The 25,019-nt window shown below is 43.6% G+C and overlaps 1 protein-coding gene and 1 long non-coding RNA gene across 2 annotated transcripts; one reads left to right on the plus strand and one right to left on the minus strand.

Moving 5' to 3' along the window:
* The first annotated feature begins 8 nt into the window (after positions 1-8).
* On the plus strand, positions 9-7,339 carry LOC129384955 (uncharacterized). The gene is made up of 2 exons (XR_008612504.2): positions 9-391; positions 6,312-7,339. It is a non-coding gene; the product is annotated as an uncharacterized lncRNA (long non-coding RNA).
* Positions 7,340-10,642: 3,303 nt separating this feature from the next.
* Positions 10,643-24,920, minus strand: LOC126530478 (uncharacterized). The gene is made up of 2 exons (XM_050177749.3): positions 24,246-24,920; positions 10,643-18,561 (listed from the first exon to the last, which is right to left on the minus strand). Exons 1-2 carry the CDS (start codon positions 24,819-24,821, stop codon positions 18,124-18,126), a joined length of 1,014 nt encoding a protein of 337 aa, XP_050033706.1. The 5' UTR covers positions 24,822-24,920; the 3' UTR covers positions 10,643-18,123.
* Positions 24,921-25,019: the final 99 nt, after the last annotated feature.

Here is a 25,019-nt window from a genome sequence, read left to right on the forward strand (position 1 = left end):
CGACACGCTGTGCTTTGCGCAATACGTGGTCTCTAGAGTGGTTGCGCGATTCCTGCAAAATGTTTTTGTAATCCACGTAAAAATGCAAATAATTTACAGGAGCTTTAGCGTCACTCCATTTGCAAACCAGTACCGCATTTTTAATCAATTCCAAATGAATGGTCAACCCATTTACTTGGAAACCGAAACCAAAACTTTGACAGAGATTGACCATCGGCGTTGTAGCCCTGGGATCGCCCGTACCGCCGTAATTTTGAAGCAAAAACAATAAAGACAAGTGTAGACCGCAAGATAAAACATGTGCACAAAGCACGCTCTTTGACATTTTTGATTACGCAATCACTAAAGTCGCAGCCGCCATATGTACAAAGTGATAAAAGGAGAAAAAAAAGTAAGTCCGGACTGCTAATTAGAGCAAACTACTTACGATGGTAAATTGATTGGTTGCCTCACGTGCTCCTCTCCATGCAGCTGACATGCACAGTAGTGCATTGTGGATGGAGACAGTGATTGTGTTTGAAACGTGCACACTGCATTCCTCGAGAAGCTGTCTCCACGCGAAAAACGATAGTTAAGGCATCGGCACACCCAAAACAAATATGCGCATGTCACTAAAATGAACTTATATCTGGTGACATTTGTGTGCACAGCTATATTTTGATTACATGGCAAGTGGTCCTGTGACCACTGCACTGGGCTGATTGGTATCCGCGGACGTCAGTGTTGTCGTGTTGTCCACTTCTCTTGTGTCCTGTCTGCACGCCTCACCTCTTTTTTGCATAATGTACGTCAGTGCTTCGTTGTACCACGTACACGGCCACCCTCCAATTTGTGTGATGTAACCCCAGGCCTGCTTTACAACTGAAACTATGTTCTGGACTGGTCACATTCAGAAACATTTTTACAACATGCCCAGCACAAGATTGAGGAAGCAAAGCTTGAGCCCACCGCTGAAGATGATGTATACTTCCCGGCATACGTCGTGCCTCCCATTTGTCACCGAGTGTCACGTGATCAGTATTCTGCAAATCTCGCTGCTTGCTTTCTCCTCACACGGAATCCTGGTGGAGGTTAGGGATTCCCATGTAACAATATATACTTTCATCTGCTGTCTTCTCAAGCCGGCCAATACTGAATAAAGCAAGACAAGGTGTTTGGTTGGAATTAGGGATTTTAGCCACTACCGCATCCCTGGCTTCTCCACAAACAAAAATGCTTCGTAGGTAAAGGATGATAACCTCTGTGTGGAAAATTTTCTGGCAATAAATAGAGCTATTCATTGCTGTCCTCAAAGCACATCTTTGCTGCTCAAACTTAGGACAGCAAACCGTTCATAGAATTGGTATTAAATGGAGAAACTTTAGTAATAAGAGTTCTAGAACTTTCTCGCTTTAATTTTAGCATCAGCCATCGCAAGTTGAGTTAGTAAGCAGAATTATAAGCATCAGTAGCCGGTTAGTTACAGCCAGAAAAACAAGGTGTTTGTCTCAGTATGCACTACTCCAACAGTGCTGGTTCCCCTGTTCTATTTCCTCTGTAATTCTTAACCGTGCAATAGGAACACTATGGTGCTTGCTTCCTTTTGAAGTTCATGTACACAAAGTGTCCAAGAAGGTCTTAAGAGAAGCAGCCATGCTGCATCACTGGCATGTGTTTAGGGCTGTGAACTTTGTAGTGCAAGTGCCATACTGTGCATGTTCGTCTATTATTATGGATACCACTTAGGTGTCTTGAATATGCCTAAAAAACACAATGTTCTGAACATTCGGGAGGTAATATGGTTGATTCTGTATCAGGCGCATACATGACAGTGTGCCTGTTCCTGACGTGTGCTGCGGTCGGCCCATTATCACTTCGTCTGCTATAAAATCAACACTTTCCAATAAACCTGCGTTCTTCTTGTTCTGGCTATCTTGCTGTTGTCACATCCTTCACGACACAGATACATGGTGTCAGAAGTGGCTACGACGCTCTAGCTTCGGCAGTGGTGGAGTACGAGCATGGAACGGCCGCAGGCACCGGAGCCCCTGCGTCTGGCAGGGAACGTCTCAGCATCGTGGAAACATTTCAAGCAAAAAATTGAGCTCTTCCTGCAAGCATCAGAAGTGAAGGACCAGCCAAAAGTGAGGCTTCGAAAGCTGCACTCCTGCTGAGCATCACGGGTCACGAGGTGCTCGGTGTATTCAACAATTTCAAGTTTGAGCCGAACGAGAGCAAAGATGACTACAAGACCTTAATACAAAAGTTTGATGCCAACTGCACAGAGGTGACCAACGAAGTGCTTGAAAGATACCTGTTTCGCATGAGGACCCAAGCAGAAGGAGAACCGTAAGAAAAGTTTTTAGGTGACTTAAAGAAACAAACCTCGCATTGCAACTATGGAGCATCGCACGACTCACTGGTAAGAGACTAAATTGTCTTTGGTACCAACAACACTAAGCTACGGGAAAAGATGCTTCATGAGAAAGGGCTGATGTTACTGAAAGCGGAAGAAATGTGCAAAACTGCAGTCAGTTGCACAAGAGAATGAGGTGTGGCACAAAGTAGACAGCTGCATTGATGCCATTTCAAGGCGCACAAATGAGAGCAAGGTCAGTGGGGAACAATTACAGCGCAGGCGGTGTAATTGCAAGCACAGACCAAAGCAGTGCCCAGCATTTGGAAAAAGATGCTGTGTGCCATGGTGTCAATAGCTTCGTTATATGCTGTAGGAAGTCGAGAGAAGTGAGCGAAGTCAACAAGAGAGCGACTTTGATATCCTAGATGTCTGCAGTAAAGGTGGAAAAACGAATGAGTGGACTGTAAAAGCTCAAGTTAATGGCCAGGGAATTTTCTTCAAGGTAGAAACGGGATCACAAGCCAGCAAACTTTTGCCATTTTCAGTCTATCGGAAACTACCATCACGTGAACTACAGCCAACAAGCACAGTGTTGCGGGCGTATAACGACAGTGTCCAAACGTGCTTTGGTAGAGTGTCGGAAATTGTGCGTGTTGTAATGGCCAGACTCCGGTGAAATTTTTTATTGTAAAAAATGGTTGCCACCCCATACTGGGACTAGAAACCAGTGAGTCCTTGAGACTGATTCACCATACTGTGGATGCTGTGAACGCGGCTTCTGCATATGGTCCTCTGAAGGATTTCAGACATATTTTCGAGGGACTTGGTTGCCTGAAGCAGCCGTATCACATGGTCCTGAAATCTGGAGCAGTACCAGTTGTTCAGCCAGCTCGTCGTTTTCCTCTGGCACTGGAGGAGCCTCTCAAAAATGAACTCGAAAGAATGGTGTGTGCTGGAATCATCATGAAAGAACAGGAGCCTACTGACTGGGTAAGCCCACTGGTACTTGTAAAAAAAAAAATGGCTGTCTACGAGTTTGTTTGGATCCTAGGAATATCAATCAGCATATTAAAAGGCGGCAATTCCCCCTCCCGATGTGCGAAAACTTAGAAGCTATCTTAGCGGGAGCCACTTACTTCATCTGCCTGGATGCTAACGCGGGCTGGCTACCACCAAATAGCTTTGGATGAGCAAACCTCGAAGATATGTACTTTCTCGTCACCTTTGGGAGATACCGGTTTTCATGTCTACGATTTGGAATATCGTCTGCATCAGAAGTGTTTCAACAAACAATGACTCAAGTTCTAGACGGGCTACGGGGCGTACTATAGTATACATGGATGACATTTTGGTGTGGGGTTCAACGTGGTGAGAGCATGACGAGCACCTTGTAGCTGTCCTTAAAGCCGCTGAAAAGCTGGCCTGACTTTTAATGCTTAAAAGTGCAAGTTCGGCGTGACATACTAACCTCAAATGGTATATTACCAAACCCACAGCTCGTTAAAAGCATGATTGAAATGCCGGAACCAACAAGCAAGCCCGATGTTCAATGCATGCTGGGAGTGCTAAACTACTTCGGAAAATTTGTGCTGCGTCTGCTTGAATGAACAGCTTTGTTGAGGGATCTTATCAAGTGTCACTCAGATTTTCAGTGGACTGAACACAACGCTAGAGAGTGGAAGAGCGTAATACAAGGTTTGGCCACAACTCCTGTGCTTGCTATCTTTGATGCTCAAAAGGAAACCAAGATTTCATGCGATGCTTCACGGGACGGTGTAGGAGCAGCTCGTCTGCAACGTCACAGTGATGAATGGCGACCTGTAGCATATGCATCACGCATTCTAACACAGGCAGAACAAAGATACGCTCAAATTGAACAGGAGGCCCTCAGCATTTGCTTCGGATGCGAAAAATTTCATCAACTCTTCCAGGGGCGAAAGCTACTCATAGAAAGTGACCACAAGCCACTCTTGTCGATATCGGAAAAAGCAATTGATGACATGCTGCCCCAACTGCAAAGATTTTTTTCTTTGCCTGTTTAAGTATGACTGTTTTGCACTACATTCCGGGAAAGAACCTGGTTCTGGCCTATATGTTATCATGATCCTTGGCTTCTGACTGTAGCAGGCAAGACACTAACATGGACGACATGAAAATTCACGCAGTGCAGTCCCTAGGTTACATGGTGACGCCAACGACAGAATGCGAATTGCGGACAGAAACTGCGTGCAACAACTAGCTGCAGGTAGTGGTGGAATGTGTGTCAAGGGTCCAACCCATTGAGGGTGAACTCAAGCCTTTTTCACAAGAACTATCGGTTGTAAATGAGATACTTTTTAAAGGCTTTAAAGTAATCGTACCTCAGAGCATGCGAAAGAAGATTTTGTCCAGAATTCATGCGGGACATCTTGGGGGTTTAAAAGTGCAAAGAGGGCATGCCACCTTGTTTTTTTGGCCAGGCCTTAACAGTGAAATTGTAGCGCTACATGCAAGCTGTTCAACCTGTAAGAAATATGCTTATGTGCAAGCCACAGAGTTTCTAAATAAATACCCTAGAGAGAAATGTGGCGCTAGTGTCTATGGGGGTTCTCCTGAGCGTTGCCTCAACCTAAATGGGAATGATGGGAAATACAGGCTTCGGATTGACTTCGATCTTTAGACAAGCAGCATTTGCTTGCGGCGCAGTAAACGAAGCTGTACTCAGATATTATAGCGTAAAATAGAATTTTACTTATGCAGTGTCTCGTATAATGCACAACACGTTACATAAGCTTTGTATGACTTTGAGATTGAAGCACGGTTTACTATGGTTTACACCATGACACACCACCGGTATGCATTCTTGTGCAATTCTGTTCTTGATTTAATGCCAGATAATAATTATTTATTTATTTTCACAACAGCAATAACAACCGTACATGTACTTATATAAAAATACTCATCAAGTATTTATGGAAATAAAAATTCTGTATTGTGAGAGTGTTGCACCCTTGAGAGGAACGCTACAAGTGTCGTCTGCTATGACACCTGCTCGGTGCGAACGCGAGACTTTTCTCGCAGATGACAGGGACTTGTGAACTCTCGCGCTCTTTTGAATAGCTGCGTCGGCTGTCACGATTGCTGAACGTCTTCAAGTACTTTTAAGCACATCTGCTGCACTGCTAGCAGGAATGCTTGAGGCCTCGTATGAGTATGCTTCATTTTATTTTATGTTGACGTACTGCTTCCAAAGCGTTACGGCGTGGCTTTGCACTTACCCATTTTGCGACACTAGACTACAGGCAGGAAGCAGCAACCTTTCCTACCACAAGTAAGTTGGTGTTCTCAAAGTCCTAAAACACGCATTTCAATGAACACATACATGAAAAATTTGATTTTCAAGCCACTAGAAGTGCAACTGTCTATGTCTTGTATCAGTAGTTTCTTCTTTTTCCTATTCCGAAGTGTCATAAAGCATGTAATGCTACAGCACCAACCTAACATACTTAACAAACCACAGTCTGAACGGTCAAAACATGTTCTTTCAACGTTTACGATGCCATCACTTGTCAGGGCTTCGACACCACACTGCAACGCAAACATCGTCCCAGCCGCTGACCCAGCATGCTATCGCCACTTCGAGCAACAGAACAAAGGCAGAGAGCTTTACGTTGCACTGTCCCACTGCAGGTTATAGCAACTGCACTTGGAGCGAAACCAAAACTGCCAAAAAATACTTGTAAACTAGTTCCCCAGTCAACAGGATTCCTATCCGTAGCCTGTACTTCCCATCGTTCCCATTATGGTTGAACGATCGCAACACCAGATTTCCCTCTAGTTATAATAACACGAAACTCTATGACGCAAGCAAAAGAACCTCTACTGATGTGGTCGGTTCCCAGATGCCCATGGTACTACAGGGTTAGAGTGGACATATTTTTCTTTGTTGGAGACTCCTACCTTGTTGCTTATGATGCATTCTCAAACTTTCCAGAGGTCCAGCAACTCCAGGACACCACCTCAAGGACCACAATTGATGCACTCAGCATTATCTTCGCAAGATATGGCATCCCGTTAGAAGTTTGCACGGATAATGGACCTCAGTTTTCGATTTATGACTTCGCCATGTTTGCATGAAACTATGATTTTACACATGTATATTCTCGTTCTCATTGCCCGCAGTCAAATGGCTTGGCAGGAAAAGGTGTACAGATTATCAAATTCATCTTGAAAAAATCCCAGGCGTCCGGAAATTACTTCTGGCAAGGACTACTGGCTTATCGCTCAGCTCCACTGGAGGACGGGCGATCCCCTAATGAACTGTTGCAAGGGAGGCGCCTTCGACCCAATCTTTTTAACTTCCATGAAGTACCCTGCACCGAGGTGAAAAAGCCCTGCCAGCACGCACAAAGCAAACCGTTGCCCAGGCTTTCTCGAGGGGACGTAGTAAGGCTGCGAGGAATGAGAATGTGGTATCGGAGAGCGACTGTAAGAGGGACACAAGCTCCAAGGTCCTACCAGCTGGTAACTGAAGACGGGTGAGTTCTGCGGCACAACCACGGACACCTCATACAAACGGACGAGCCATATGCCGAAATGAGCAGCGAAGACGGTGACGACACAATCGAAGCGAGCATGCCTGTCGACAACCTTCAGGTACCTGCAATGCATTCTTTGGCTGGGTCAACATTGCAGGCCTCGGACTTGTCACAAATGACTGATGGGACGTAACAGTGGACAACCAACACGGAAGGTCAACACTGGAGTCTTTGCAGACCCCTGCTCCGAGAAGATTGTCCCGGAAAAGGAGGCCCCCACAACGCCTTCACTATGACGAGGCATTTAATCAAATTGCGTACTAATCTGTCAACACAGTCTGTTTTGTTTGTTTATGCAAAAGGATGTATCAGGCGCGTGCATGACAGTGGCCCTGTTTCTGACATGCGTTCTACGGTCGGCCCATTATCACTTGGTCGGTTATAAAAGCAACACTTCCCAATAAACCTGCGTTCTTCTTCTGGCTATCTTGCTGTTCTCGGGTCCTTTGCGGCATGGATACAGATTCATTAAGGATTTATATGCATTGCAGTAAGAAGCAGCTAAAGAACTTTTTTTTTTGCCTTTTAAACTGCATTGATCTCTACATGAACATGATTGTCTTCTCAGCTGCAATGAGTGCACAGATGTCAAGTTCTGTGCGACTTTTTCCCTTTCACGATACTTCGCCATTTTGCGGGATTCTGCTGAACTGATTTGCCATACGTCACGTGCAATGAGGAACATAGGCATTCTGAATGACATCACGAGCATGTTCCATACTAATATGCGAGATGCTTTCAAGAAAACATGCCACATACTCGTGATGTAAAATTTATGGAAACTGTCACATGACAACAGTAGAAGGCAGCAACCAGTAATGATTTTAAAGCTAATACCCTTGTTACACAGGTATGCCAGCTGTGGCCTGCACCTTGGTTACACTTTACAGCAGTTATGGGTTGTTACAAAAAAGCCTGATTGTATCTATATATGCAATTACCATGATTAAATAAGTTAGTGCATTTACATTTATTTATGTTGTGCAGGTGTGATACAGCCTAACCCTTGTCAACATGCTTGTGAGATAAACCTTGTTCGACAGGCCACAGCTATAGTATTTTGACAAATGGACTTGTCTTTTACAGAAGTCTAACTTATCACTGAGAAAAAGAGCTATGTTGTATTCTAAATGAACTAAAGACGTGACCTGGCAAGTTCCCAAATGCTTTGAATCAAAATGACACAACACAAGCAAATACTTCAAAACCTGCAACGTCATGCTGGCATACTGGTGCCATGGTTTTGGTGTGAAATAAAATAAAATAATAATGAGAAGTTTGCCTTTTATTTCTCGCTGGTTATTTAACATTTTACACCAGACGAATGAAAAGAATCTTTCAAAATTAAAAGGTAGGGTTTAAAACCCTGAAACTATAATGTGGATTATGAAGGACACTGCAGTACAATGCCCCGGGTTAATTGAAGCTGCCTGGGATTCTTTAACATGCACCCATTGCACAGTACACAAGCATTTTTATATACAGCCCACATCAAAATGTGACCATTGCAGTTAGGAATCTAAACCGCGACCTTGTGCTGAAAATGAAATTTTAAAAGAACACTTTGCCAGCCTAGACAGACTTATATTGTCACTGTTTAGTGTCCCTTTAAAGATATTTACTTGTAAATAGTGGCCTCCAGGCATCCACACTTATGCAAATGGTGCAGGTTCCTTTCATGCAAAACTTATAAAACAGCTATGCACTGAAGAGAGCAGATTCAGGTTACTCTTTATATTGCACCATGGTATTTCCATTTCAGTCTGCTTGAAGCACGTCCCATTTGACTTCCCATTTCACTTCAATTCTACTCCCATTTCATTAGAGAAATCAGGAACAAGTCTTGACAAAAAATGTGTCTCCCTTTTTTATGCCTAAATTCCCTAATCACAGTATGGGGCCTCTGTTTATTTTTTCGTATTACTTATTGCAACTGCCCTTTACAATTCTAATGGACACCTCCTTTTAATAAAATAGTGCATCCAAATTTGCATATGAATTACAATCGTAACTAATTGTACTCAAAATAAAAGAATGAAACAAATTCTTACTACAAAGAAAAAGCTGAATACAAGGTAGCTAGCCACACTGTTATATAATGTACGTTGTTTTTTATGCCATGGTTTGCAATCGGCATTTTCCAGTTTCCAGTACATGTAGCATTTCTAATGAATTAGATGGAGCTGAAAGATGACTTGCTACGGTAGGTAGATAGCAAAAAGGAGGTGTCGCCAGACTCTGATAGCAACTAGCTGCTAAGATTCAGCTGTATGCGTGTCTGTGCCTTTACATTTTGCATAAAATTGTTGCAACATGGTAGGCATTGACTCAGGTTTCGTTACTTGATGTGTGTGGTAGAATCGGCACCAAATTATTTTTTCTTTAAATATTTAGGCAGCAACATAACTGCATATTAGAATCGGGGGCGCAGTAGAATCATGCAAATACGGTGCTTTGTACACAAGTCCCCATTACACTATCTGGCTTTGGTCCTCCTGTGCTATACTACATCGTAACACACCTCAATGTTATGAAACTTAATTCTGGATTCCTTGAACATGTAAGAAATAATCAATTATAGAATCTTTAATGCGACCAGTTCAACATACATGCAACAAAGATAGTAGCTTTGCCTTCGTTGATTGAGAAAGTTGAGCATGCACAGATTTCATTACATCACAGAAGTTGAAGGCGGCGATCATGTAGTGTCCAAAACTACCGACATGAATTTCACTGAGCAGGCTATGTACAACCATTTCACCAAAAGCTGAGCATGCCAGACACTTGATGAGACAATACTTGAAAGGTGAGATGGGCAGTCTATGTTCCAAAAGAGCGCTACAGTGATGGAGTAGGCTTGGATGGTGTCGAATGTGGAGAAGCTTGAAAAAAAGAAAAGGGTGATGTGAAGGTGTGGGCGTCACACTTTTGGCGACATGGTCTTTGCATAACCTACGACTACTGCATTGGGCTGAACGACTTGCACATTGGTGGCGTTTGCAACACCATGTGACCAGACCGCACCAGAGTATAACGAGGAACCCTTCTCAACAGACACTACAGCATGAAGCCACGCTACTCTTGGTGGGATGCTTCACTGATCACATCAAAACATCCATAAGTAGTCTGTTGTGCATTCCAGAAACTGACACATTATAGTATTGTGATTATGGAGTTGCCAAATACAGTACCTAACAGAGCAAGTGAAGGAAGACAAACAAAAGCTTTGTGTCAGTATAGTTAAAACAATCACATCATGTAGGATTGTCAACCTGACAAGCCTGTTTTTCAACTAGGTATACTGCATGGTATGTATACAATGTACTAATCATGCTGACTACAGAAAATGCTAAACTACTTGCAATTTTGATTCACATGTTAGATGTCCTGATTTTATCATACACAGCATGATAATCAATAATTTGGAAACTAAGACTGTAGCAAAAAATTTTAATGTTCTTCTGACACGACCACGCAGCCTAGAATTTGGGCATCCACTGCACTGCTTGGACATGCATGAATGCTTTGTACAACTTTATTTTAGGCTGGGTGTTCAGGGGTGCAGAGTAAATGTTTTTTTCCCGGTGCCTATGGCATGAAAGCTTTTGCTTGCAACTGCAAATTCATGCGCAGAAACAATGTCGAAGAGCATCCAATGTAACATGATTGCCATTGTAATGTTGTGCCAATAATAGGTAGGCATCTAAACAAACATATAAACAAATCACAAGGAACTGAAGGATATTTAATTTCAGGCCAATAATTGTGAAAACAGGCAATCCAATCCCATCAAGACACAATACAAGCACCAAGAGGCAATACTGTCCCATGTTGCAGCTGTCGAGTGTACTGCAGTGCTTGAGACAGGCACGCACGAACACCAAAGAAAAAGTGTTTTTCATTTCTGACATAAGATGCTGGGAACTGCCTTATAATGCAGAGAAATTTGAAGCAGTCCAAACACAACATTCAGAATGAGGCAGTGAAATTAACAATGCTTGGGTTCTGATGGGAGTTCAAAAAGATTTATTTCTCAAAGGTTTATCTCTGCAGAAAGCCAGATGCTGGGAAAATAGTGAGAGCAGGTTTTCATCTCACAACTTACAGAAGCCAAGCTGAGCAACAAAGCAAAAAAGCTGACACAGCCCACTATAGTTAGTTTTTGACAATTATGAACCATTTGCCGTGATTCAAACTCACCTCTCCTTACATATAATATGGGTCTTATGCGCCATAATGTACGTGTGGACAATATTGATTGCGACGAGCCTGAAAGTGACCTATGATATTGTCATGCAATAGTGACGGGTGCTGGCCAGCAGGGAGGCCAAAAAATGACCAACTTGGAAGTAAACTGTTCATCGGGCAACTTTTAATAAACCAAGGTACAACTTGGTGGCAGTGAAAGCAACAAGCATGGTCTGTGGTCATCGAAGTGTATGACATAACTATCGTGCTGTTCTCTATTTATAAAGGCTATGGAATACCTATATGGTACACAGAACAGCCGACAGAGACTTAAGACTCAGAAAGGTGTTTATTAGCGTCCATCTGAGCCCAGAAAGTAAAAGATGGCCCCCAATTTCTCTTCGAATGTGATCACGTGCTCCCCGGCCCCAGGATCATCTTTGTTCATGTAGGAAGAGTGCGGAAAATTCAACATATTCCTGGCTGAGAAGTGCGGCAACGCCTGTATTTCTAGCGGATACAGTCTTTGGATGGCCCTTGTTGTCACAAGGCCGTCTTGTCGCTTTATCTTGCAAGAGTGAACGTGTCCATCTTCTCTTCCGTAGACTTCCATCCCCTTTACGAGTTACCACATTTGACGTGGAGGGCTTTTAACATGTACTACATCGCCTTTAACTTTGTTCTTGCCCCATTTGTCACAGAAGTGCGCTCATCTAAGCTGGAGTAAGTACTCTTTGGTCCATCGTTTCCAAAAGTTTTCCGTCAGGCGCCTTCTGTACTGAAGTCTCTGGACAGCCTCCGTACGCGTCGGTATCTCTGGTTCCTCACTATTGCTTTGTGGTATCATTGTGAACCTACAGCCAATCAACAGCTCGGCCGGAGTCAGAGTGCATGGTTTGCCGTCTTCCAACCCAATGAAAGTAAGTGGTCTAGAATTGATGATGGCTTCAACTTCTGCTAGTACTGTCATGAGTTCTTCAGAGTTTAGGCAGGCTCTTTGAAGAACCTTGTAAAGTGGTGTCATTACAGTTTATTTATTTATTTATTCATTTATTTATTAATACATACTGCAGCCTCAATGAGGCAATTGCAAGAGTAGGCAGGAGAGGCAAGGAGAATTGATTAATGTGTGAAGGAATTTTAGGCATTCAAGTTTACGGCGCTCTGCAAGAGGAATGAGACCAAGTAGGGGAAGAAAGTTAGATGGCAAAAATTCCTTATCATATCTCCTACAAACAAAACACACTGCCTTTTTTTTGCACTGATTCAATTTTTTTGACGTCACAGTGTTTGTATGGATTCCATACAACGCAGCCATATTCGAGGATGGGGTGAATGAGGGTTTTATATGTAAGAAGTGTAGTTTCTTGAGAAGCAAGACACGGTGTACAATGTAAGTAACCTAGTCTTTTAAGGGCCTCGTTATAGGTGACATAAATGTGTTTTGACCATGACAAATCATGTGTTAGTAGGATACCTAAATATTTGAATTCGAAGACCCTATTTAAAGTAATATTGTTAAAGGCATAGGCAAAGAAGGAAGGGCATGAGCATCGTGTAAAGGATATGGAGGTAGTTTTGGAAAAGTTGGTATTCATCTGCCATGCTTTCGACCAGTTACAGAAGTGAGCAAAATAATTGTTAAGGACAACATGATCAGCAGGAGACTTAATTGCATGATATAAAATGCAATCATCTGCAAGAAGGCATATTTTAACTGAGGTGTGTAGGGGAGATCATTAATATAAAGCAGGAATAAAAGAGTACCCAGTACTGAGCCTTGGGGAACCTCTAATGAAACAGGCATCAAGGGTAAGTTAGTAGAATTGAAACATACATATCGCAAATGCTGGGAAAGAGTGATATCCAGCCAACCAAAGATGCATTTTTTAGTACAGCGAACAGCTTGTGCATAAGTTGAGGGTGTGAAACAGTGTCGAAGGCCTTTGCAAAGTCTATAAAAATAGCATCAATCTGGTCACCTATGTCTAAAGAGCTGCTGATGTCGTGAACAAATTCTGTCAATTGTGTTATAGTGCTAAGGCCACGTCTAAAGCCATGCTGGAAAGTGCATAAAATTTTGTTATTTTCAAGAAATTCCATAATATGTTTAAAGATAATGTGTTCGAGTAATTTACATTAAGTGTGCTGTTAAGGAGATTGGCCTATAGTTAGATAACAATTGAATGTTACCCGACTTAAATAAGGGCAGAATTGAAGTTAGTTTCCACGAGGGAGGAACGATGGTGGTTGGGAGAAATTTTCTAAGGATAAGTGTTAGATATCTGCTGCCCCAAAGAGAGTATCGAATGAAAAAAGCAGTCGGGATACCTTCAGGACCACGACTTCTTGGTGTCTATGTTTAGGATTAAGTTAAATACACTCTCAGGAGACAGTGATATTTCGTCGATTGGAGGGTATGGTTCGGAATCAAAAACAAGGGTTACAGAATTATTAGTCGCAAAGTCAAAGTGGAAGTAGGCATTAAATGAAGTTTATTGTCGCAAATCGAAACTGCAACATTGTTAGTTATTAATGTGTGCGAGGATGACCTAGGTGGTAGGATAGCTTTCCAAAATTTACGGGGATTAGTCATCATTAATTATGGCAAGGTTACCTTGTAATAAAATTCTTTTGCAGCAACCATTTTAGAACAAAGTTCCTATTTAGCGCTATGGAGCTGCATGAGTTTGTTGAAACACTAGAGCGTTTCGATTGTCGTAATCTGGCCACACGGCGTGATATATGCAAGAGGTCCCTAGTCATCCAAGGAATTTCAGTGTTTGTTTTCTTTGCTTTTAAAGAAATAAGAAGGTTGGCACACTTACTGACAAGATTTTCGAAGAAACTTGTCAAGGTAATAGTATCATCAGTGGCACTTATGAGTTCAAACTCTAAAAAAACCGCATAGGGCATCTGTTATTGCCAAATCATCAGCGCAGTTAAAGTCGGGAAATGTGCAGTAGATATAGCGTGATTCAAGGACGATGCCTGTAACTGAAATTAACACAGCATTGTGGTCAGATATTCAATCAATAACATCGCATTCACAACCGGTATTAAAAAGAGATGTAGTAAGAAAAACAAGATCAAGAACTGAAGTTTGCCGAGTGAAATCCTGAACGATCTTACAAGCCACCATTCACCCCCCCCACCATGCAGCGTTTGGTACAATAAACTTCCATTTGATGCCTTTACTGCTCAGCTGTCTGGTGACATCATCTCCTAGTGGCATTCTGCAAAGCTTTTGCAGATCCCCTGACGTTTTCTTGAAAGCTCTCGCATTGTCAGAACAGATGACTAGGGAAAGGCCTCGTCGGGCACAAAAGCAATGCGAGGACATCCAAGAATGCTTCAGATGTCACGCCGCATAAAAGTTTTAAGTGGATCGCACTCGAAGCTGTGCACATGAATAGAGAAATGTAGTTCTTCATATCTCTTAATGGTGTCCTTATGAAGGAAAGTCCCACAAAGTTCACTCCGACCACTTCAAACGTATGTGCTTGCGTTACCCGATGCTTTGCGAGCAGAGCTACTGGAGCGCTGCTTGGTGTAACGGTGTAATGTTTGAACAAGTAACATTCCATGGTTGCTTTCTTCACCAGGCTTCGTGCTTTGCACATCCAGAAGTGCTCTCTCAACTGCGTCAGTGTATCTCACACACCTCCGTGAAGTACTTCGCAGTGTGCTTTGATTGCGATTAGCCTTGAAAAGTGGTGATTACTGGCCAGTATAATCGGATGCTTGACACCTTCCAGAAATTCCATTAGCATTAAACAGCCACCAACCCGAAGTATCCTATCTTTGTCCTGGAATGGGTTGAGACCTGCGATGAGTGACATTACATCGATAAATGCCATTCTGAGATAGCTTTTGATTTCTGTGTGAAAAACTCATCTTGCACTAGTTAAATTCAGTATTGTTTGGATCTCGATAGCTCCTCTACCATGAGGGGACCAGTTTCTTTATCGCTGCCATTATATCTGCAGCAACTGACGAACCTCAGCACCCATGCTGTAACTCTCAGCAGCTTATGAAGTCTGCTGTAATGCTCCATTACAATTAGTGGACGCATGACGTCAGTGGTAAGCGACACCTGAACGGCGACCTTTTCACAATGGACGACTGTGTTGTGCACTGGTCATAGTGGTTGTGATGTCCAGGTGTGTTCAGGATCCTGAAGCCAGTGAGGCCCTAGCCAGAGCTGCTTGTAGCTATCTGGTCAACAGATACACCTCGTGTCAACAGGTCGGCAGAATTTTCAGTACCAAGGCAATACTTCCAAGCGGAAGGCTCGGTTAGCTCTTGGAAGGGCAGCTTCATCCTCTGAATCGGCTGCTGTCACTAAATCGTCGATGTAAAACGACTCGCCCAAAGTCTTGGCACCCGAAGACATACTTGGTGGTGCTCTTACGTGGTGAAAAATGGTTGCCGTCAGCAGAAATGGGCTGCGCGTTGCTCCGAAAGGTACTCTGGTCATGCTCCATTCCTGCGCGACCTTATGCAGAAGCTCAGCAACATCTCCTTCGAACCACCGAAATCGAAAGGCATCTCCGTCTTCTTCTTGCATCGAAATCTGAGGGAAGGCTTTCTCGATATCTGCCATTATGGTGATGGGGTGCGTTCTAAGCGCAGTAATATTTTGACAAGGTCCTGATATAAGTTGTCGCTTTTTTCCAAGCACTCGCTAAGCAACTTGCATCCCCATGTTCTCGACGACGCATTGAAGACAACTCATACCTTTGTTGTCAGTGCTTGTTGTCAGATAACTTCTTTATGTAATAAACCTTCACCAGATTTTGAGGTGGGTCTTTTACAACTTCCGCATGACCGGCCTGTATATAGTCACAAATCATGGCATCATAAGTCTGTAGAAGATCCTCCTTGCTGGACAAGCGGCTCAAAAGTTTCTTGAGCCTGGTAATCGCAGCTTCATTGTTATCACACAGCTCAAACCTAGTTTTCAAAGGCAACGACACTTCGTATCTGCCACCATGTAGCTCTATTGTTTTCTCAAAGTGCTGCCTGGTTGAGCTTATCTCAAGTTCCTTGTTCGCAGTATCAGATATACCAATACTCTCCAGTTCCAGAATTGAATGGATTAGCTTGTCATCAACCTCTACGTTTGTCTTCACCATGCATACCATGACTCAGGAGTTAACTGCCTTTAACGACGAGTGCTCGGGGCTCCCTTAGAAGGTCCACCCGAACTTTGAGTTCATAGCCTTGTCTTGCACTGGCTGGTTCCAACTTGCACCAGCAAATTTCCTAACTTCCTCACCCTACACATTAAATGGCCCGCCCAGCTCCATTTCTTTCTCTTAATGTCAACTAGAACATCGGCTATCCCCATTTGCTCTCTGATTTACACTGCTCCCTTACTGCCTCTTAGCGTTACACAGAAAATTTTTCCTTCTATTGCTCTTTGTGCATCCCTTAACTTGTTTTTGAGCTTGTTTGTTAACTTGCAAGTTTCTACCACATATGTTAGCACCAGTAGAATGCAATAATTGTACGCTTTTCAACAACAGTGGTAATAAGTTAGCAGTATGGATTTGGTAATGCCAAATCCAATGACAAAAAATTTGAGAATATGCTACAGTAATTTTTACACTCTAGATGAGTTTGTCTTTCTACATGTGGGATTCTGAGATTCGCTAACAATGATATCGCAAGCACATCTCGCACAATGACTTGAATGTGACAATGCTTATCAAGCACAACCTTACAAAACATGCCTGGCAATATATAAGTCACGACAAACAAATGCATTATGAACATGGTCTTAATGAACACATGGTTAGCAGCCAGGCTGACAATCAAAAAGCATATTTGTCTACAAACTGAGAGACTTCTCTCCCCCCTTTCTCGCAAAAATCTTCAATACGCTTTCTTTTAATGTGAAAGTTTGCCCTATGACATAAAACAGGTGAAGTACCTTATACGTACACATACATACTGTATCTACTCAAATCTATGCCAGCCTCGATTGTAGGCAAATGCCCAAAACTCAAAAGGCCAGGAAATTAAAACCTTTACTAAAATGTAAACTAAATGAAAAGAAGGCATTTGACTGCAAAAAGAACATGCATGTTATTAAGGTCTCCGACAGCCATTGCAAGCACGTGCAACATTAACGTGTTGTCATCTTTGTCAATATGCCTAGCCTATATGTCTTTAACCTGTTCCTACAGTGCACTGTCCTTGCTAACGACGAGACGCTACATTTTAAAAAAAACGAGGCACATCAACCCATCAGCTGCAATCTTGACCTCCCAGATCTTGTGGCACGCTGCCAGGTCCCTGAGGCGGTGTTGCAATATAGTGCCTAGAATACTGTGGATCCAAAATGCACTGAGTGTCTGGCGGCTGCGGTTAAACTGCATTCTCAAATCTGAACTGACTCCCAACTTTCGTACCCATTGTCTTTTAAAAAAGTATCGGCCTGTATTTGAGCAAATACAGTAGCTTGTTCTGCTCGGTGAGAGGAAGGGAAGAGAAAAAGAAAGGTATGCAGGCCGACCAAATGCCTGTCCAGCTTGCTACCCTACACAGGGGAAGGGGGTTAAAGGGCAAAAAGAGGGAGAGAAAGGAGAGAGAACACTGAGGATGTCCCTTCGTCAGGAGGTGCACATCGACACAGCACACACTACAACATGCGGTGGTCGTGCAGCAAACTGTTCATTTATATCTGCATGGACGTCACATGGCATGCTCCCCATGTGGTGCTGCGCTGTGCCAAGAACCAATGCCCAAATTTCAGAAAGAGGCCTCTAGAGACCTCAGTTCGTTCAATGAATTCCAGCAGGTATCTATGATCTGGACATTATATTTACAGATGGTTGTCCGGTGGGCAGCTTGGATGTAGTCCCACTTTCAGCAGGTAGTGATGCCTTGATGAGCACAGCCTGAGACAACTCCACAAGAGGTGCAGTAAGTCTGCTAGGGCGGCTGGGCAAGGTCACAAGGGAGAAGTTGCATCAAAGGCTGGCTGGCAGTCGAGTGCCCCAACACTTTAAGTTAGCAAGCATCCAGGACATACTCTAGCTCATTTTCGAGAAACCATTTAGGGTCTTTCAAAGTGTGGTGGTCTCCGAGTCTTGTTGTTCCAAACAGAGCCAGCCTGACCATCTGGCCAAATGTCGTGTTGTAGCGGCCCACGTTAAACACTGTCAATGGTCCGAATGTATCTGAGGTGACCAAGTAGTCCCGGTGTCGAAACAAGAGGTGAATAGCAAAGTACTGTCTCCAGTCGGGCTTGCAGACACCGTACAAGAGGTGCGCCACATTGTGCACGCCAAAGTCATAAGGCACGCGGTGAACAAGGTGTGGCCTTGGCACCAGAATCATTTCTGTGGGAAGCCGTCCTGCATTCCAGTACCACAGCTCGGGACGGTAGTATCGGTATGAGTTGTACCAAAGTCGGAGAAACCGGGCGTTCTTGTGGGCAACAAGAACCTGAAAATAAAGGGGCCAAACAACAATATGCACATTTTCGCACACAGCCCCAAACAACTGTTTTTTATGGGTGTCATTGCCAGGCACTTCAAAAGGAATCTAGGGGCTGCGTTATGTGAAGATTCTCCTGCTTTTTCCATTCTTTTGCCCTTCGTCACTGGCTGGCATGACACCATGCCTTCGTTATTGCCAATATTAGCCATTTGCTGCGACAGGTGATAAGAAATGGATATAATCAAAGGAAAAGAATGCTTACATAATGCTGGCCCAGAAGTAGGTATAAGCACACAGTTATTCTCACGACATCACCAGCACATACCGACATGCTTACCACATTTGTAATGAAGGCATATTTACCGTAATCAGTATTTTTTCCTACGTCATGTGAGACTGCTTCCAGTTACCTGGGATATCATAATTACAATCTTTTCTACCGCAGTTGCTTTTTTCACATCCTTTACTTTGTGCAGGCCAATAAAATAAATTTCTAAATGTTCCATTCAAACACGTTGCTTGTGCTGTGAGCTGTTCTGCTTGTGCCCACAGAGGGCAATTTCAGCTGTCTGCACAGGTTGGCAGAATAATCCAATACTCGCTCATAATGACTCAACAATATTTTCGCAGGCTATGTGCTCACTCTCACTTGTTGGCACTCACTCATGTTCCTAGTCCTGCCCACTCATACTCACCAACACTCGCTCACACTCGCAGTCATTTCTTCCTTGTGCCAGTGCCATTTACAAAGCAAGTAGTAATTGCAGTTTGGTTTGGTCTCTCTCTAAATATGGCACACACCCATGGTGATGAATTGAACTGTGCAGAGATGAAAGGCATGCAGCAACGAACTTTACCGGTGGGGAGTTTCTATTGTATTCACGAAGTGTTGTCGAATACAGAAAGATTACAAAACTGTGCAGCCAAAACCATCACATTCCAGTACATTTGTCATCACAGTATTAGCGAAATTAGATCATTAGCAGTGGTTGGAATGCCCTTCAGCATTTTGAAGCAGCCACTGGAGCATGCAAAATCTAATTTTGGAGCACCTACTTCTGTGTTTGGAGCAGGTGTAAGCCTCCCACTAAAAATTAAATAGTTTAGTGTCCTTTTTAGTTCATATAATCATTTACTCATAAAAACAAAGTGCAAAACAATTGATTCACCACAGCAAGCTGTAATGCAGTAGTGGTCATACATTAACAGCGACACGCTACCGGCGGCACTGTGCAAAACCACACAAGGAACAATAAAGCAACACTAAAAAAGAGAAATACTCTTCAATTTTGTGGTATTGTTGATTATTAGAACAGCAAATGAAGGTCACAATCCTCAATGAATTTTGTGCTGCAATATCAGCACTAGCTTGGCGTCCCAGATTTCAAAGTACTTTCTTGTATTTGGGACGTTATGGATCTGTAAAATCTCTTGCAATTGGCTAAGTAGTCGTCCGTTGTTCTAGGATGGAATGTAGTACAACTCAACCAAAGAACAGTTATCTGGGCCTGAGCAGTTGCCATCAAAATCTATGACATCATCATGATCTGCGGCAGGAAATCCAAGGCGGGGTCGCCAACTGTCTTTCGTTCTGGCATCTCTTCTGGCTTAGCGAAGCCTGTTTTCACGGTAAGAGGGGCTCTTTTGTTATTTATATAAGTAATTTACTAGTGCAGCTGAAATTAGTTTCCTTTTATTTTCCCATTGGGGAAGGACCACTTCGTAGGTTTGCCATTTCGCACATTTAAGTTTTGTTTTATGTACCATACCAGGGCAGTGTGAGCACGTAATGTTCTTTATTCCGCCACTGATACACACTCGCAAGACAGGAATATAGGGCTAGACTACTTGCTTGTTCGCTTTCAACTTTTTTACTGCGAACTTTATCAAAACACATGCATTACCAAAGACATAGTTGACAAAAAGCATGAACCGCAGTCTAATACCTCAGTGCCATGCGTTTGGTTGTAATGCTGAATGCTAAATTTAACGACCTCAAATTATCTTCAAAAGTAGAATACAGTGCCACTAATAAAGTTGCAAACAAGCAACACGAATAAGCACAGTGGACGCTGATCACCTTTTTGTTTACAAAGCACCATCGTGCATCAGCCCTTGATGTGTAAAACTACTGCGTTGATCATGCTATCGCAAAGCTAGCACGACCACCCAATTCACTGCAGCCTTATGCATGCCTCACAGTTGGCGAATAAAAATGGGAATCAATTCGATTCCATCACCTGTCACAGCACCAGTCTCGCTGGCTGTGATGCCCTGAATGAATGTGGCCGATGAATGCAATGGCGTTTGTTTTGTATTGAGTGGTAGCTTCAGAATTTTCACACCCCCGAAACTACATTGCGGCACAGCATTGGCACAATTCAAATGAAAAAGGCACTTTTGGAGCTGTATGAAGGAACAAATTTCAGTCAGTGCGAATCTCACTTAGCACATTCTCGCCACTGTGCAAAGTTGACCGACTGTGCCCGTTTTCAAACATACCACTTCAACTTTTTACAGCAAATTCTTTGAATCAATCATTCTTGTCTAAAGCGATAAAAGAACAGAACAAATTTCAAGAAATTATTGTTAATGAACGTAACTTATCTAAATTCACGTAGCCGCCTTTATAGGTCCGTTGAAAAACAAAACTAACACTTAATATTGTTACGGGGATGGTAGGAGCACAAAAAGACTATATTTACTATATATATACAGGATGAGTCAGAGTAGTCAGGATGGCTAACCCCTACCAACACGCAGCAGCAAGCATCTCCGATCTTCTTCCTCTCTCTTCTTTTATCTTTCTGTAACAATATTATTCGGCGTGTTCACATTAGTGTTTCTGAAAACGGTTGTCACTTCTGGTTTTGCTGCTCTGAACTTTGTTTAGAGCTTTTTCTTTGTTTACAATGAATTTCCATCTTCCTCATCATCAGCCTATTTATGTCCAACGCATGACAAAGGCCTCTCCCAGTGAATTACCCCTGTGAATTAGCCTCTCCCAGTGAATTACCCGTCTTGTACCAGCTGACCCGATCTTATGCGGGCAAATTTCCTCAATTCATCACGTCCCTAATTCTCTGTTGTCCTCAACAGTGCTTTCCTTCTTTTGGCACCCATCGTGTAACTATCATAGGCTACTGGTTATTTACTCTACGCAGTGCATGGCCTGCCAACTCCATTTCTTCCTCTTAATGTCTGCCAGAACATCGGCTACCCTTGCTTGCTTTCTAATCCATACCGCTGTCGTACTCGTTATGCCTAGCATTTTGTGTTCTGTCGCTCGTTGCACAGTCCTCAACTTCTTCTCAAGCTTTTTTTGTGAGCCTCTGAGCTTCCACCGTTTATGGCAGTAAGCTGCCAGTAACGATTTAATTGGTAATGCCTGCCGTAAGCACTACAACCCATTTTTATTGTTCTGTAGATTTATTTCTCATGATCTGGGTCCCCTGTGAGTAATTGGCCTAGATAAACATAATCTTGCGCATATTCATGAGGCTGGCTACCAATCAATGATTTTCGTTCTTTAGCCAGCCTATTGAACTACACTGTGAAACCTGAATATAACAAACCTGGATAAAGCAATTTATTTGCATAGACATGTGAAACTTAGTAACCAATACTCATGTAACTTAACTCCTTCACAACGGACTGGACAGTGGATACATTAAGCGTGAGGCATCTGCTGCCAGAACCACAAAGCCACTTCCATGCAGCAAACAAAGTGATCAGGGGAGTTACTTTTATAGCTCTTTTTGTCATGCTTTTCTTGACCATGCATGCAAGAATACTTGGAGAATATTAAAGAGAGATCCTATCGATTGCTTACACATTTGCCACATGGCTGGGGTGCGTAAAGGCACTAGCAGAGTTTGTTCTTTTCGACAATGCAGCTTCGTGGGGCTGGGTGCGGCAAGCAGAGCATCTTCAAAATGACGCCAAAGAAGCCGCGCGCTTTGCTGTTTTCCGAGAACGCAATATGACTTCCTGTTACTGGGGTTGTCTAATCTATACTTGCGCAAGTGTTTTTGGGAGTGTGTATTTTTCCAGTGATCTATAGTTTCAACAGCAAGGCATAGAAGCCTGGATTCTTGTTCCAGAAGTGATTGTGCAACTGGGATGATCAACTGACAATAAACGGACACGAGGTTAGCTTAGCCTTGGTGAACTGCACTTCTCCACGAAAGATAACAAATTCTATATACTGAACTGCTGCCAGTTCAATGTCGGCATTGTGCGCATCTACAGTGTTATCAAGAAATGCTAGCGCCATCTGTTATAGAGAAGAAGAAGCAAGGCATGCAGAGTTGAGAATGAGCATAGACCATGGGAGCTAGCACAAGGAGCACAGGTGTGTGGAGAGTGGGTGGGTGGGAATTTCAAGTTGAGGACAAGACGCCTGGTAGGCGGCAAAGGTTCCGACTGCTTTTACACTTCCTAGCAGCCATGTGCAACCATCATTTAATCCAGGTTAATCTTTAATATATATTAATTCTTTTCGACATCTACGTTGTTCGTCATACTACTGGTGGCTAACAAAACACATCATTAATTCAAAATTAAATTATGGGGTTTAACATGCCAAACCCACTTTCTGGTTATGAGGCATGCCATAGTGGAGGACACCGGAAATTTAGACCACCTGGGGTTCTTTAACGGGCACTTATATCTAATTACACGGGTGTTTTTGCTTTTTGCCCACATCAAAATGCAGCCGCCGTGGCCTGGATTCGACCCCGCGACCTCGTGCTCAGCAGCCCAACATCGTAGCCACTAGGCAACCACAACGGGTCACAATGCATCATGAAATTTCACTTACGTTTGTTATAAGCAAGTTTCGAAAGGCCGAATTAACTGATATATCAAACTGCTTTTTGACGTAATAGTACTGCGGAAACCTGCAAGGTGGAGAGAAGTAATTAATAAAGGGAAAATCAGACATCCACCTGTTCGTGGATGTCTGATTCCACGAACGGTGAAATTCCTTCTGGACCAGGACAAATTTTTCTTCAACTTGAGGCTTTTCTTTCGAGGAACTCGTATAGGTTTGCTTTGCAGCAATTGCTACGAAGGGTGGATGTCTGATTTTCCCGTTATCGAACTACTTTTTGTTTTTTTTTTCTTTTGGCAAGGATGACTGTTCCTTATAATGACGTTCGACTTGTCTTAAAATCAATGCCTTTACTATTCTTCCATCCATTTCTTCCATCAATGACCTGTCGGTTTAAATCTGATGCTTTGGCACAAACTAGAAAGTTCTTGCAACAATACAGTTGCGTATAGTATTCGTATCTAATACGTGTGTCAGACGGCGCACCTTTGATCGCGATCAAGCCCGGTCCGGATCGGATTTCTCGGTCGCGATTGGTGTCTTAGCGCAAGCTGCGACAGGGAGCCAATCGCGGTCGAGTATTTCGATACGGATCGGACTTGATCGCGATCGAAAGTGAACGTGTGGTACCCTTTGCTCACTGATACGTGCACGTAAATCTGAACAACACAGGTGCTCACAGGAAGGTGGAGACTGAAGCCAACGTTTTGACAAAGAAACTTGTCTTCGTACGTGGGCCCGTTGTCTTCGCCCTGATGAAGACAGATTCCTTTGTCGAAACGTTGGATCCAGTGGCAACGCCCATTCGAATGCTGTTGATTACCTACTGCATCGCCTATGGCATCATCCCACCAACCTGAGTGCCGAGGGCTTGATTCGGGTACCATCCCAGTGCCATTTCGAAGCGCCGGAACGGCTCCAAGGAGCGCACAAGGTACGAGTCACCATCGAGGAAGATGCCGCCGAACTTGCGCAGAATCCGGAGCCTGGCGATATCCGACGCGTGGTAGATGGAGCTGAGCCGCTTGCCGAATATGTTGCGCGGCCTCTTGACGGTCGCGAGCCGCAAGCCGGGAATCCCGGCGACCAGTGGCCAGTGAGGACTCGAGCGCGTCGACTCCTCGCACCGGTCGCAATGCACGATGAGCGAGGTGGGCCGCTGTTGTATCCACGCGGCTCGGATGCAAACAGCCTCAGTGAAGGTGAGTGATGCGTTGCCTAGGCGTACGAAGTGAACGACGTTGGGAACGATTGGCCAGTCGAAGCCCGTCACGTTGTCGGCATTGTCGAAGTCCACGATGTCCCCGGCCCACCAGTTCCGTACGGAGGCGGAGAGACGGCCCGTGCGGTCTGTCCGTCGGTAAAGGGCACGGAAGAAGAAGAAAGTAGCGACGATGACTACTGACAGGATTATGCGATGCGTGTAACGCATAGAGCTCCGTTGACATTGTACGACCAATGTTCAACTTAGCAGGCAGCAGGAGCTTTGTTTGTCAACAAAACTTCCTCGCCCGCGTCCGCGTCGAATTAACTTGAGAGGGAGTAAGAGAGAGAGAGAGAAAAGAAAGAGAGCACTGGATAAAAGTAGAACGTTGGCATGCTTGAAGCATTATGAGGAAGCCACCATCAA

Source organism: Dermacentor andersoni, chromosome 4, assembly GCF_023375885.2.
Source record: "Dermacentor andersoni chromosome 4, qqDerAnde1_hic_scaffold, whole genome shotgun sequence".
In the NCBI taxonomy this organism is placed as follows: Eukaryota; Metazoa; Arthropoda; class Arachnida; order Ixodida; family Ixodidae; genus Dermacentor; species Dermacentor andersoni.